General features: G+C 39.3%; 2 protein-coding genes across 5 annotated transcripts in view; both read right to left on the bottom strand.

Annotated features, from left to right (window-relative positions):
• The window catches only part of LOC133610675 (uncharacterized), a 114253-nt gene extending 108007 nt beyond the window's left edge, over positions 1-6246 (bottom strand). For 2 of the 4 annotated variants that reach the window (XM_061967178.2, XM_072914084.1), the window contains exons 1-2: positions 4576-4687; positions 2327-2412 (exon numbers count right to left, since the gene is read on the bottom strand). In XM_061967178.2, the coding sequence (XP_061823162.1) occupies positions 2327-2372 (46 nt within the window). In that variant the 5' untranslated portion in view covers positions 2373-2412; positions 4576-4687. Of the gene's footprint in view, positions 1-451; positions 631-2326; positions 2413-4575; positions 4688-6088 lie in introns of those variants that run through there. The other 2 variants (XM_061967179.2, XM_061967181.2) reach the window with 2 other exon arrangements.
• Positions 6247-8755: 2509 nt separating this feature from the next.
• The window catches only part of LOC133610678 (sulfotransferase 2B1-like), a 19645-nt gene continuing 15441 nt past the window's right edge, over positions 8756-12959 (bottom strand). Inside the window, exon 6 of the mRNA XM_061967184.2 lies at positions 8756-8915. Coding sequence (XP_061823168.1) covers positions 8806-8915 — 110 coding nt within the window. The 3' untranslated portion in view covers positions 8756-8805. The remainder of the gene's footprint in view (positions 8916-12959) is intronic.

The raw sequence follows: 12959 nt of genomic DNA, 5'->3' as shown, positions 1-12959 counted from the left end.
TCCCTGATAGACATTTACACCTCCCGCTGCCTCAGCAGAACTACAAACATTATCAGGGACAGCTCCCACCCTGGCTTTGACCTGTTTGACCTGCTGCCCTCCGGAAGGCGCTACACGGTCATCAGGTCTAATACAAACAGACTTTTCCCTAAAGCCGTAACCACGATAAACTCTCATAGGCACTGATTTTATAGTTTAGCAGCTCTCTGTGTGCAATTTTTTACTTTCCACCCACAGTCTGAATGCTTCTGTATATATGTACTGCATATAGTTTAATTTTTTAAACAACACATTCAGAACATTCGTTCTCAGGACTGGACTGTGCACCTTACCTCCTTTTGCACTATTTTTCTTTTTCTTTCCTTCCTATGTTTTGTTGTCGCACTGATCCTGTAGTTGCTTTTAATTTGATATGATGGTGTGTTCGATTATGTGTGATAGTTTAGCATACATTTGCCAACATTGGATTGGTGGTGGCACAGGGGTTAGTGCATGTGCCTCAGAATACGAAGGTCCTGAGTTCAATCCCGGGGCTCGGGATCTTTCTGTGTGGAGTTTACATGTTCTCCCCGTGACTGCGTGGGTTCCCTCTGGGTACTCCGGCTTCCTCCCACCTCCAAAGACATGCACCTGGGGATAGGTTGATTGGCAACACTAAAAATTGGCCCTAGTGCAGACCTGGGCAAATTAAGGCCCGGGGGCCACATGCGGCCCGTTAAAACTTTTCAATCTGGCCCGCCGGACATTCCCAAAACATTTTTTTTAGATCTTGGAAAGTGTAGCTGCCGTTATGATGAGCAGTGATGTTTTCACATGACCGTAAGTCTTGAACTATACAAAGTATTTCAATGCTTGGAATCTGTTTTTGCATGATATACCGTATTTTTCGGACTATACATCGCTCCGGAGTATACGTCGCACCGGCCGAAAATGCACAATAAAGAAGAAAAAGAACATATATACGTCGCACTGGAGTATAAGTCGCATTTTTGGGGGAAATTTATTTGATAAAATCCAACACCAAGAATAGACATTAGAAAGGCAATTTAAAATAAATAAAGAATAGTGAACAACAGGCTGAATAAGTGTACGTTATATGAGGCATAAATAACCAACTGAGAATGTGCCTGGTATGTTAACGCAACACATCATGGCAAGAGTCATTCAAATAACTATAACATATAGAACATGCTAAACGTTTACCAAACAATCTGTCACTCCCGATCGCTAAATCCGATGAAATCTTCCTCCACAGTGTCGCTCCTGGTATGCGCCGCTAGCGTCCATTCTTTCTGCTGCTTGATCGCCGTTTTGTGGTGCATATTTCACTACATCCAGCTTGTAATCTGCAGTATATGATTTCCTTTTCGGTGCCATTTTAGTTCAGTCCTTCTCAGTTTTTATAAGTTACCGCCAATGTTGAAATAATCCATTTTAATAGCTCCGGCAGTAGCGTATAGCATATAGCAGTTAGCAATCCAAAACCCACAATGCACTTCTGCCATGACCCGCCCCTGCCGAATTCTTATTGGTTGGCGTGTGAGTGACGATTGCTGACGTGTGTGTGACGATTGCGGACATTTTCTTCGTCGCTCACGCGAATGAGATAAATAATATTATTTGATATTTTACGGTAATATGTTAATAATTTCACACATAAGTCGCTCCGGAGTATACGTCGCACCCACGGCCAAACTATGAAAAAAACCTCGACTTATAGTCCGAAAAATACGGTACTAGTTACTATGGTAATCTAATTAGTTACTACAGTAATCTAATTAGTTACTATGGTCATCTAAGTCACAGCAGCTCAGACCAGGCACCAAGCAGTGTGGGTGGGGAGCGTTTCCACAGAGTGTTTCCAGAGCGGCCAGCCTGAAATGCGGGTGTCAGGGACAGACTGTCATGTCTGTGATCATGTTTTGTTTAAGTTATGTCCTGTTCGGTTTTTGGACTCTTTTTAGTTCCTGTTTTCACTCCATTGTTTTTGTCACCATAGCAACGATTAGTTTCACCTGGTTCACATTTTCACTCACGCACCTGTGGTCAATCATGTCACTGTTATTTAAGCCTGTCTTTTTCTGTTGGTCAGCCTGGCGACATTACCTCTGCTCACTTCATGCCAAGATTACCCTCTACTATCCATGCTACCTTTGATATCCATGCCATAGTTCCATGCTTTCCAAGTAAGTTTTTGTTTATGACCATAGTTCAGTTTATGTGTTGACGTTCTTTTGTTTCATAGCCAAGTTTGTTCTCCGCCTTGTGCGCACCTTTTGTTTGTATCCTTTTTGTAGTTTATAGTAATAATAAAACATGTATTTACCTTCATGCCATGTCCGTTCCAGTTCTGTTGCATCTTGGGAAAACATTCCACCAGTGACGTGCAGTCACTGGAGGCAGGGGACTCACCTGCCATCATGGAAAGAAAAAAAATGTAAAAAGAAAAAAAATTAATTAAATTGTTATATGTATCCAGTGATTATACTATAACGTTATTTTCCATTTAACTTCACCAGTTTTAGATTATTTTTATTCAAAATCGCTGAATTTTCACATTTGCCGTTCAAATACTGAGAAGAGACGGTGCGGTGATCAGCAGCCAGTTGAGGCACGTCACTAAGTTGTGCCTCAACATGGATTGCGCAATGACTCGGCTAACTGCTGGCCTGCTGTGCAGTGAGGCCGTATTGCTATATGAATTATATTATACATTTCCATAGTTTAGTTAGCTGAGGTATATAATGTACAGTGTATTTTGTCAACAACTGTATGTGTGTAACGTATTTCTTGTGCTGAGCAATCATAAAACTGCTGCAAAGACGAACTGTGTGAGGCTCCCAGTAATATCCCGCCTCCTGGTGCCGGTTAATGCACCCCCGCGCAGAATGCACCCCCCGACGGGAGCGCCACATCAACCAAAGCCCACACCCAAACCTTCCACGTGCAAGACCGAATCCACCCAAAAAAAGTCACTTAACAAGAAGCCAAAAAGTGCAAAAACAACAATGCTCGCGCCGGAGGAGCCGTGAACGACTGCAGGGACACATTAGGTACACCTGCAGACTGCAGCACCGATTTCATATTTCATTCATTCACAACTCCTTCAACACGAACACCACTGTTCCCACACTTATAAGTAAAGGTAAGATCATAATAACGTTTTTTTTTAATTAAATGTGCTTTTTTGTGTGCTACAGTTTGTATGTGTAAAGTTAAAGTTAAGTTAAAGTACCAATGATTGTCACACACACACTAGGTGTGGTGAAATTTGTCCTCTGCATTTGACCCATCCCTTGATCACCCCCTGGGAGGTGAGGGGAGCAGTGGGCAGCAGCGGCGCCGCGCCCGGGAATAATTTTTGGTGATTTAACCTCCAATTCCAACCCTTGATGCTGAGTGCCAAGCAGGGAAGAATGCTGGTATGAGCTTTTAAACATAACCCGTTAACTGCTGCCAATCAAATGGTGAATAATATACTCTTTAGGGTTCATATGTTTGTAAATCTGACTGTGATGAAGTCAGTGCCTCACCAGTTATGAACCTCACCGCACGTCACTGCATTCCACGCAGTAATTTGCGTCGCCAAAGTCCACGCCTTGACACAGACGTGGAAGGAGATTTTTACAACAAAGTTCTAAAGCCTAGTGATGTATCAGATATATCACATTGTAGGTGTTTTTGTTTTGTTTTTACTCTTTGTGTTCATATTTCGCTGTTTGTTGCATTTTTGTTGTGTTTTGCTTGATTGTAAAATATGTCGATGGAGAGCGGGTGTGACGTTCATATGTTGTCAATATTTAGTGTTTTATCCTTCAAAGTTAATATTGTAAATCCCACATTCTTTATTTTCATGTACATTCTTGGTGTCTCATTCAGTAAAAAAAAAAAAAAAAAAAACCATTCCGTTTTTAAGGCACTCTGTCATAACGTTTTTTTACATTCAATCAGACATTATTGTGAGATTTTGTAATGGTGTTCCTAAAAATCAGATATACCGGCCCGCAGACACATGTTTTTCTCTAAATTTGGCCCACCGAGTCAAAATAATTGCCCAGGCCTGAATTACAGTATAGTGCCGAGGCGACATCTTCGGGCTAAGCCGTGCATGTTCAGCCTGTGGTTGAGAAGACCTCCACACAACGCTGTAATGCTTTATAGTAGCAGTAAGACGTCGACCATGGCAACAAGTGCACGCATGTTGTGTGACTTTTTTTTAAAGAAACGTATTATAACGTTTCTAAAGTACAATGCGTCAAAGTTAGGTGCTATTATTGCAATTCGCTCATGTGCTATCCCGATGGTAGTCGACCCAACAAAGCAGCGCCACTGCGTGTACGTTTGAGCGATGTAAACCCGCGTGGAATACATAGTGTAGAAGAGAGCGTCCTCGGCCCCTGTGCCCGGACGAGCCAATGGGAAGGCTGTTTGGCTAGCTGAAAGGCGATGCTGGCTAGCTGAAAGGCGATGCTAGCTACCGTTAGCGAACTGTTATTATGGTTTCGCGCTACGGTTACATCACTCATTAGTAAATAAAATGCCTCGCAAGACATGGCTGATATGTGAGGATCTTACCATTGCCAAAACGGCGTTCCCCAATGCACAGAACTCAAAAGCAGAACTCCAGCTGTTTACACTGTTTCACTGGCTAGTAGCTAAGCAACTGCTATAGCTAACATGAAGGTGCGTTCGCGGACCCCAAAACGTAGAAAATAGGAAAACTCTTACTTTGATTACCCCTCCCCACCCAAATAATAACACGGTATTGATTTTTTTTGCACAAACAATATTCAGTTTAATTGAGCATTATAAACAGTTTGCCCCATGTTTAATGTGAAATATGCAATATGTTGTATATTGCAAATGGTTGAGAAAGGGTACTATAATATAGTACCCTTTGCATAGAGTAACTTACAGAGGTGGGACCAAGTCATTGTTTTGCAAGTCACAAGTAAGTCTCAAGTCTTTGCCCTCAAGTCCGAGTCAAGTCCCGAGTCAAGACAGGCAAGCCCCGAGTCAAGTCCAAAGTCAAGACTGGAAAGTCTCAAGTCAAGTCCTAAGTCCTGCATTTTGAGTTTCGAGTCCTTTCAAGTCCTTTTAACCACAGACTAATATATTAACACAGATTGTGTATGCTTTTCAAACGCTGTATTTATTTATTAAAACAAGTGCATTTTAAATTGCAGGAAAGAAAATTGTGCTGACATTGCACTTTATAATAGCACTATATTAACCAGTCATTTTAAACATTAACTCATTCCTTTACAGAACAAACACATTGAAAAATAAAGTGCAAATGTACTTATTTGTACAAAAGTGTTAACATTGAAAAAACATGACATATACGTGAACATAACAAAAAAGTTGTACTTTTTATATGTCAGGGCCCTATGCTGCATTGCATTTGCAAAAGACCAAATTAGCCAAGAGTCTGTCAGTCATTTGTGCACGATGGGGGCGTAGTATGAAAACTCGCTCCACTGGAGCACTGGAGGCAGGCACTGCCAAGACTCTCATGGCCACTCGGAACAGTGAAGGAAGAGTCTTCATGTTCAATGCCCAGAACAAAAGGGGGGAGAGAGTTGTTTTGGGTTGGTGCACTACTTGTAAGTGTATCTTGTGTTTTTTATGTTGATTTAATTAAAAAAAAAAAAAAAAAAAGTGTATTTCTTGTGCGGCCCGATACCAATCGATCCACGGACCAGTACCGGGCCGCGGCCCGGTGGTTGGGGACCACTGAGGTAAACAACCAACAGTATGAAAGCTAGCTAAAACGGTACACATATTCATAATATAGTATACATTTTAACTGACCTTTATTTTACTATTTTTGTCTTTTTTTAGGTGGCTAAAATACGCGGTGCTGCTGACCGCCGTCTAACGTTACAATATATTGACTAACGTAACCCTGCTTAAAAAAAAAATCACTGAACAAAAAGTATGAATAAGGTAGTGAACTGCAACAGATTCCCGTGTTTGCAATAACGTTATAACGTTAGCAGTGAGTTTACAGCCTCACTGATTTAACTACACAGCAAATAAAAGTCACGTTACTGCCAATAAACGTTATCTTACATTCAAAACTTACCGTTCTTTGTGCAACTTCAAATGCCGGACGAAGTTGGAAGTTGTTGCCTCTCCATCAGTAATTTTCGAACCGCATGTGTTGCATACTGCAAACCGTTTTGTGTTGACCACCTCGTAATTTTTATACCCAAACAAAATTATTTTAGGTATCATTTTTTGTTCACTGGCGTGTGGTTTGGACATGTCTTCTTCGTTGGTTGTCCTGCAATTTGATTGGATGAATGCTGTGTGATGAAAACAAAGTAGATCTAATTTGATTGGCTGTTGTACTGAGACCACACCAGCTGACACACGCAACGCTGATAGACAAGTACACAATGAAAAATACGGAGCGCTCCCGAATAACTTTTTCATCTTTGGGTTTTGGGGAAAGTAGCAAGTCATGTCAAGTCATGTCAATTCAAAAGGCTCAAGTCCAAGTGAAGTCACAAGTCATTGATGTTAAAGTCGAAGTCGAGTTGCAAGTCTTTTTACGTTTTGTCAAGTCGAGTCTAAAGTCATCAAATTCATGACTCGAGTCCAAGTCATGTGACTCGAGTCCACACCAGGTGTGGACTATAAGCAAATCCGTTATCTACAGCAGGGGTGTCAAACTCAAATACACAGTGGGCCAAAATTTAAAACTGAACAAAGCCGCGGGGCAAGGTTGAACAAATTAACCTTTTAATAGGGACCCAAACAAGTTTTGCATTGAATATTGAACAAGGAAGGCTTATATAACTTTATAGAGACATGCAAAATCGAGTTTCAAATAATAATAATAATAATAATTAAAAAATATCAATGGCATATCAATTACTATTTGAATACAAATGTAATGCCTCTTTTCTATTTGCAGCCTTCTGAGGTAAATAAACATTTACTTTTTCCACAGGCTAATAAATTAGAAAATAAAATAACATTGAATAAACCAACCATTCATGACATTAAACTGCTCAGTTTGCAACACACTGATCTAATCTGATGTGCCCAAGCCAGATACCTGCCATCTTTTCTTGGATGCTAGTTCATTAATGTCGGGGCTCAGGCTTTGAGCTGAGGCAACCTTCATTATCGCACGAAGGTGTTCATCAGTCATTATATCTCGTCCACCCGGACCACAGTCTTGGGGGCTGCTTTAAAGGCACTGCCTTTAACGTTTGCTATGAGCTGTCGTCAGGTCTGCATTTCATCCATTCTAACAACGGCCGGTCCAGACAAAAGAAATGTGCGACTTCGGGACACACGTACACACGTAAATGCAAAGCATATTTGGCCAACAGCCATACAGGTTACACTGACGGTGCCTATATAAATAACTTTAACATGTTAGAAATATGCGCCACACTGTGAATCCACACCAAACAAGAATGACAAACCCATTTCTGGAGAAAACAAATACCTAGAATCCCGTGCAGCCCTAACTCTTCCGGGCTGCGACATACACCCCCGTTCCCACCAAACCCCGCCCCCGTGCGTTGGGGGTATATTGCAGCCCGGAAGAGTTAGGGCTGAGCAGTTTAAAGTCCTGAATGGTTGGTTTATTCATTGTTATTTTATTTTATAATTTATTAGCCTGTGGAAAAAGTTAATGTTGATATGTACCTCAGAAGGCTGCAAATAGAAAAGAGGCATTACATTTTTATTTAAATTGTATTTGATATGCCATTGATATTTTTTTTAAATTATTATTATTTGAAACTCGATTTTGCATGTCATTATAAAGTTATATAAGCTTTGCTTGTTCAATATTCAATGCAAAACTTGTTTGGGTCCCTATTAAAAGGTTAATTTGTTCAACCTTGGCCCACGGCTTTGTTCAGTTTTAAATTTCGGCCCACTCTGCATTTGAGTTTGACACCCCTGCTGTAAATGAAATGTCACACACTGCATACAATTATTTTAGAATGGTTATCCAAAATTTGTACCCTGCAGAAAAAAAAAGTATGTAACTGAACTTACACGTACAGTAAGAGAGGTCCAACTTCAACTATAATGCTAATGTTTATATTGAATCATATAGCAAAATAATTATAGTAATAATTATATTGGTTTATTATTGCACCTTATGCCAGTTGCACCATACCTTTATAAAGCCCTTGGACCGGCTGACAAACTTTTTTTTTTTCCAAAGAGAAGACAGCTGCATTTTGTTCTTATGTAAATCCAGTCTCATGTGTCATAATTTCAGTTGAATTCTACCTTCTTTGTCTCAATATGATCTTCATTGGCCCAGGAAAGTTTATTTTAGCAGCCCTATTGAAAACTCTTGTTAACATATTGTCTCTTCATGTATCACTTGCCAACTTTGACCCAGGGTGATGCAAGAGTATACGGCGTTGACTTTAACTACTATCAAATAGAAGAAAGCACATCATTTAGTAGTGGATATACATTTAATTTTAATTTGACATTGTCATTTACTAATAAAATAGAGTTGTGTGTCTTTTGATGCATCTCTTTGCCTAAAAGTTTTTATGCACCCCAGCGTTTCGGGGGCAGGAGTCTTCTGGTTGAATAGATATAGGATAGGATATAATAGACTTTATTCATCTCACAATGGGGACATGTGGTTGCAATGCATAGTCAAAAATAGGGTCAAAACACATGAGAGCGAGGGAAACATTAAAGGACACAAAGAACAAAATTCATTAAAAGAGCACTTCCACGTCACTTCAGCTGCAAACAAAGCAACAAAGCAACGTACATAATGTACAGTACAAATATGGTACCTTGCTTTTAATCCCATGCAAACTTGTAATCAACATGTTTCATGTTGTCTTTATACACAGAATCAAAGTATCCTGCTTCTGCTGCTGTTAGTTGGTTTTTCCAGTCTCCAGCTATTCCTGAAACATATATAGATCAAACGTTACATCCCATAATACAGTATCTGAAAAAGCATTTGAATCAGTGTTTATTCCAACAGTTTTTGCTGTAATATGATATTAATGCATTGTACACAGTTCTTCTGTGATCATTTAAAAACCAATCAGGGATAGCAACATTGGGCAGTTTAATTTCGCCTAGTAAACTTATGGTGAACATCTTAAAACTTGTTGAAAAATTACACCGATGGTTCTTATTAAGTCGGTTCAAAGTACAGCTTCGAAACGCAAAAAGAAAAAACGTAAAGAGACAAAAAAATGTAAGTGGAAAATTTCTTAAAAAGCATAAAGTGTTGAAAAAAATACAAAATAATCAAATGGGAGTAGAAAAGCTGTCACAATGTAAATGAAAGGAGATAAAATAAAATGTATTTACAATTGAATAGAAATAGTGTTGTAAAAAGGACTAAATAACGTGAGATCACTTTGAATCAATAATTAATACAAAATGAAAAAGGTAAAAAAAAAAGTCAAGAGATTACATATAAAAAGATAAGTACAGTAAATAAAAGTCAAATTGACTTACATAAAACTGTATAATGTATAAATAATGATCAATTATCCATCCATCCATTTTCTACCGCGTGTCCCTGTCGGAGTCACAGGGGAGCTGGAGCCTATCCCAGCTGCATTCGGGCAGAAGGCGGGGTACACCGTGGACAAGTCGCCACCTCATTGCAGAATGATCAATTAATGAAATATATTGCTAGATATTAATTACATTTGTTATTCATGCTTCTGCTGTTTAGATGACTACCGGTTATAAATAAAATATTAATAATTTCATGTTGCTGATGTCTTGTTCCTGCATGTACGGTAGTAAAAAAGCAGTTGTTGATAAAAATGAAAAATAAGTTAGTGTCTTGATCTGTCATTATTGTTGTTGTGTTATAGCTGATCATTGATGGCTTTGTTCCAACAGCGTGCATTCTTCTTCATTTGTGTGTCTTTGTCTGCTTGTTGTCAAGATTATACGATCTTATTTCCAGTTCTTTGAAGAAAGACATCTTATTTGCCTTTACCGTCATGATAGAAAATGACAAGGAATCAACTTTTTTGCACAGATTTTGGCTTTTAAAAATGATTTGTAAATAAAGGTGGTATGGTGTGGTTTAAAGGTTGTGGTCTTACACAATTGATAACAAAAGCATATTGGAGTTCAAAGTAATATCCACACGAATAGGGGTGTGTTTGAAACTTGTATTTTCTATGCATTTTGGTCTCTCATCCACACACAAACATCATTTTTTGTACATAGAACTGAGCTTCTAGCTTTTTGGTTTGTGCAACAGAGACCAACCCACAGGTGTGCTTGAAGCTCTCAATGAGCTTCAAGCACACCTGTGAAGTGAAAACCACTTCAGGTGACTACCTCTTGAAACTCATCGAGAGAATGCCAAGAGTGTGCAAAGCAGTAATCAGAGCAAAGGGTGGCTATTTTGAAGAAACTGGAATGTAAAACATGTTTTCAGTAATTTCACCTTTTTTTGTTAAGTACATAACTCCACATGTGTTCAGTTAAGTTAAAGTGCCAATGATTGTCACACACACACTAGGTGTGGCGAAATTATTCTCTGCATTTGACCCATCACCCTTGATCACCCCCTGGGAGGTGAGGGGAGCAGTGAGCAGCAGCGGTGCCGTGCCCGGGAATAATTTTTGTTGATTTAACCCCCAATTCCAACCCTTGATGCTGAGTGCCAAGCAGGGAGGAAATGGGTCCCATTTTTATAGTCTTTGGTATGACTCGGCCGGGGTTTGAACTCACAACCTACCGATCTCAGGGCGGACACATAGTTTTGATGCCTTCAGTGACAATCTACATTGTAAATAGTCATGAAAATAAAGAAACTTTTGGGCTGTACTGTATATCAGCCGGACCAGACTATAACCCGAAGATACTGTACATACCAGTACAAAATATTTTGTAAATGTTTATTTACATACCATAATTGTTTCCAAACTGTGGCTGTCACACGCAGTAAAACGGATGACCAAAAAAAACAGAAGTCATCGTCATGGACCCATAAGCGACAGAAGCTAGCTCCCCGATCAGCTAAACAGACTTAATAACTCGAGGATGACGTCTTGGTGAATTTACTGAGGAAATTATGAAGCTGAAACAATACAAAAAGAATGTTGTTGTAAGTTAATAATACTAACCCAGACTCCTGTAAACATGTTAGCATATTAGCTATTGCTAACGACGCTGGCGTCATTACATTACAATAGAACATACAAATATGCATGAAAACACTCCTACAGACGCCACTGCTTGGATCCATACGAGTAGAACGCTATGGAGAGCTAGAAGACTCTACGGCACTTCTATTTCCGGTTGAAAGGACTAAAAGAAAGGACACTGCGGCACCTGCAGTGAGCGAACTCATCCAACAGATGGCGCCATAGTAGAAACAATAACAAATGTTATCAGTGTATTTCCTTTTTTTTTTTTTTTTTTTTTTACTTTTGCATTATGGCCGTCAGCAAAGAAAAATCCTTAAAGGGGTACTGCACTTTTTAATGGTTTCCTGTCTTTCACAATCATTATGAAAGACATGGCGACGGATGGATTTGTTTTTAATGCATTCTAAATATTCTGCTTACAATGGAGCCATTGGGAGCCACTCTATTCTGCTTTTAAAGCCCTTAAAACACTTCCATTAAGGTTTTATATACATGTAATGCAATAAGGGGCACATTTATAAAATGTAATATTTATGGATTTTGATCATTTTAAGCATACGCAGCGCTTTTATTTCAAAAACGCATCACACATTTTTTTTCTTCATCACTGATTACTCACTGCAGACTTTATGAGAGCCAACAAACATAATTAAACATCACTTACTGTACAATGTCTGCTGTCATTATGATGCTAACTGCTAGAATGATCTTATATATTCACATTTAGGTGAAGAATGTATCATAATGCTCGCAAAGAAAAGGGAAATGGAGCCAAGCATCTTTTCGTGTCGTTCTCGCCATTTCCGAGTCTAAATTGAATGTCAAAGTGTACCAACTTGTCGGAATACGTCCTCAGCCTTCTTTTATCCAGGTGAGTGGCATGATTTATGATCTACAATAAACTTCCAGGGAGCAGGAAAGCGAGGAAACAGCTGAAAACTCAATGTCAACATTACACACAAGATTGTGATCACGGCGCCGCTATAAATAGTTTGTGAAGTGAAGTGAATTATAATTATATAGCGCTTTTCTCTAGTGACTCAAAGCGCTTTTACATAGTGAAACCCAATATCTAAGTTACATTTAAACCAGTGTGGGTGGCACTGGGAGAAGGTGGGTAAAGTTTCTTGCCCAAGGACACAACGGCAGTGACTAGGATGGCGGAAGCGGGGATCGAACCTGGAACCCTCAAGTTGCTGGCACGGCCACTCTACCAACCGAGCTATACCGCCCCACTATCTGCGTTAGCGCTTATAATAACAATATCACTAACACTTGGTTAATATTCAAGTCACAAAATGTAAATGGAGTATTGTTGGCGCTCTTTGGATGTTTTTTTTATTGGGTTTTATGGGCAGACTAGAGGACTTCCCATTGGCTCCGCTGTAAGCAGACTTTTATTTAAATTTATTTACAAGTTACAATGTATAAAAAAAACATCCATCGTCATGTCTTTCATAATGATTGTGAACGATAGCCAAAATTCCAAAAAAAGGGCAGTCCCCGTGTAAATTAAGACGCACCGGGTGTTCAAAACGTAGGAAAAAGTTGCGGCATATAGTCCGGAATTTACGGTATATTGGGTAGAACGAGTGTAAAAGTGACTAAATGGGTGTTATTTCATGTTTAGAGGGCAAAACGATTTTGTTTGATCAGCCGTTTTACTGTCGTGTTACAGGCAACATTTGGAAACAAAGTATGTAAATATGTGTGAATAACTCATTTCGCAACGTATATCAGCGGCTTATAGTCCGGTGTGGCTAATACATGGAAAAATATGTTTCCTTAAAATTTAGTGGCTACGGTGCGGTCTATAGT

This window comes from Nerophis lumbriciformis, linkage group LG11 (assembly GCF_033978685.3).
Source record: "Nerophis lumbriciformis linkage group LG11, RoL_Nlum_v2.1, whole genome shotgun sequence".
Lineage (NCBI taxonomy): Eukaryota > Metazoa > Chordata > Actinopteri > Syngnathiformes > Syngnathidae > Nerophis > Nerophis lumbriciformis.
The sequence above is the reverse complement of the archived record's forward strand: the minus strand, read 5'-3'. Positions and strand labels throughout refer to the sequence as shown.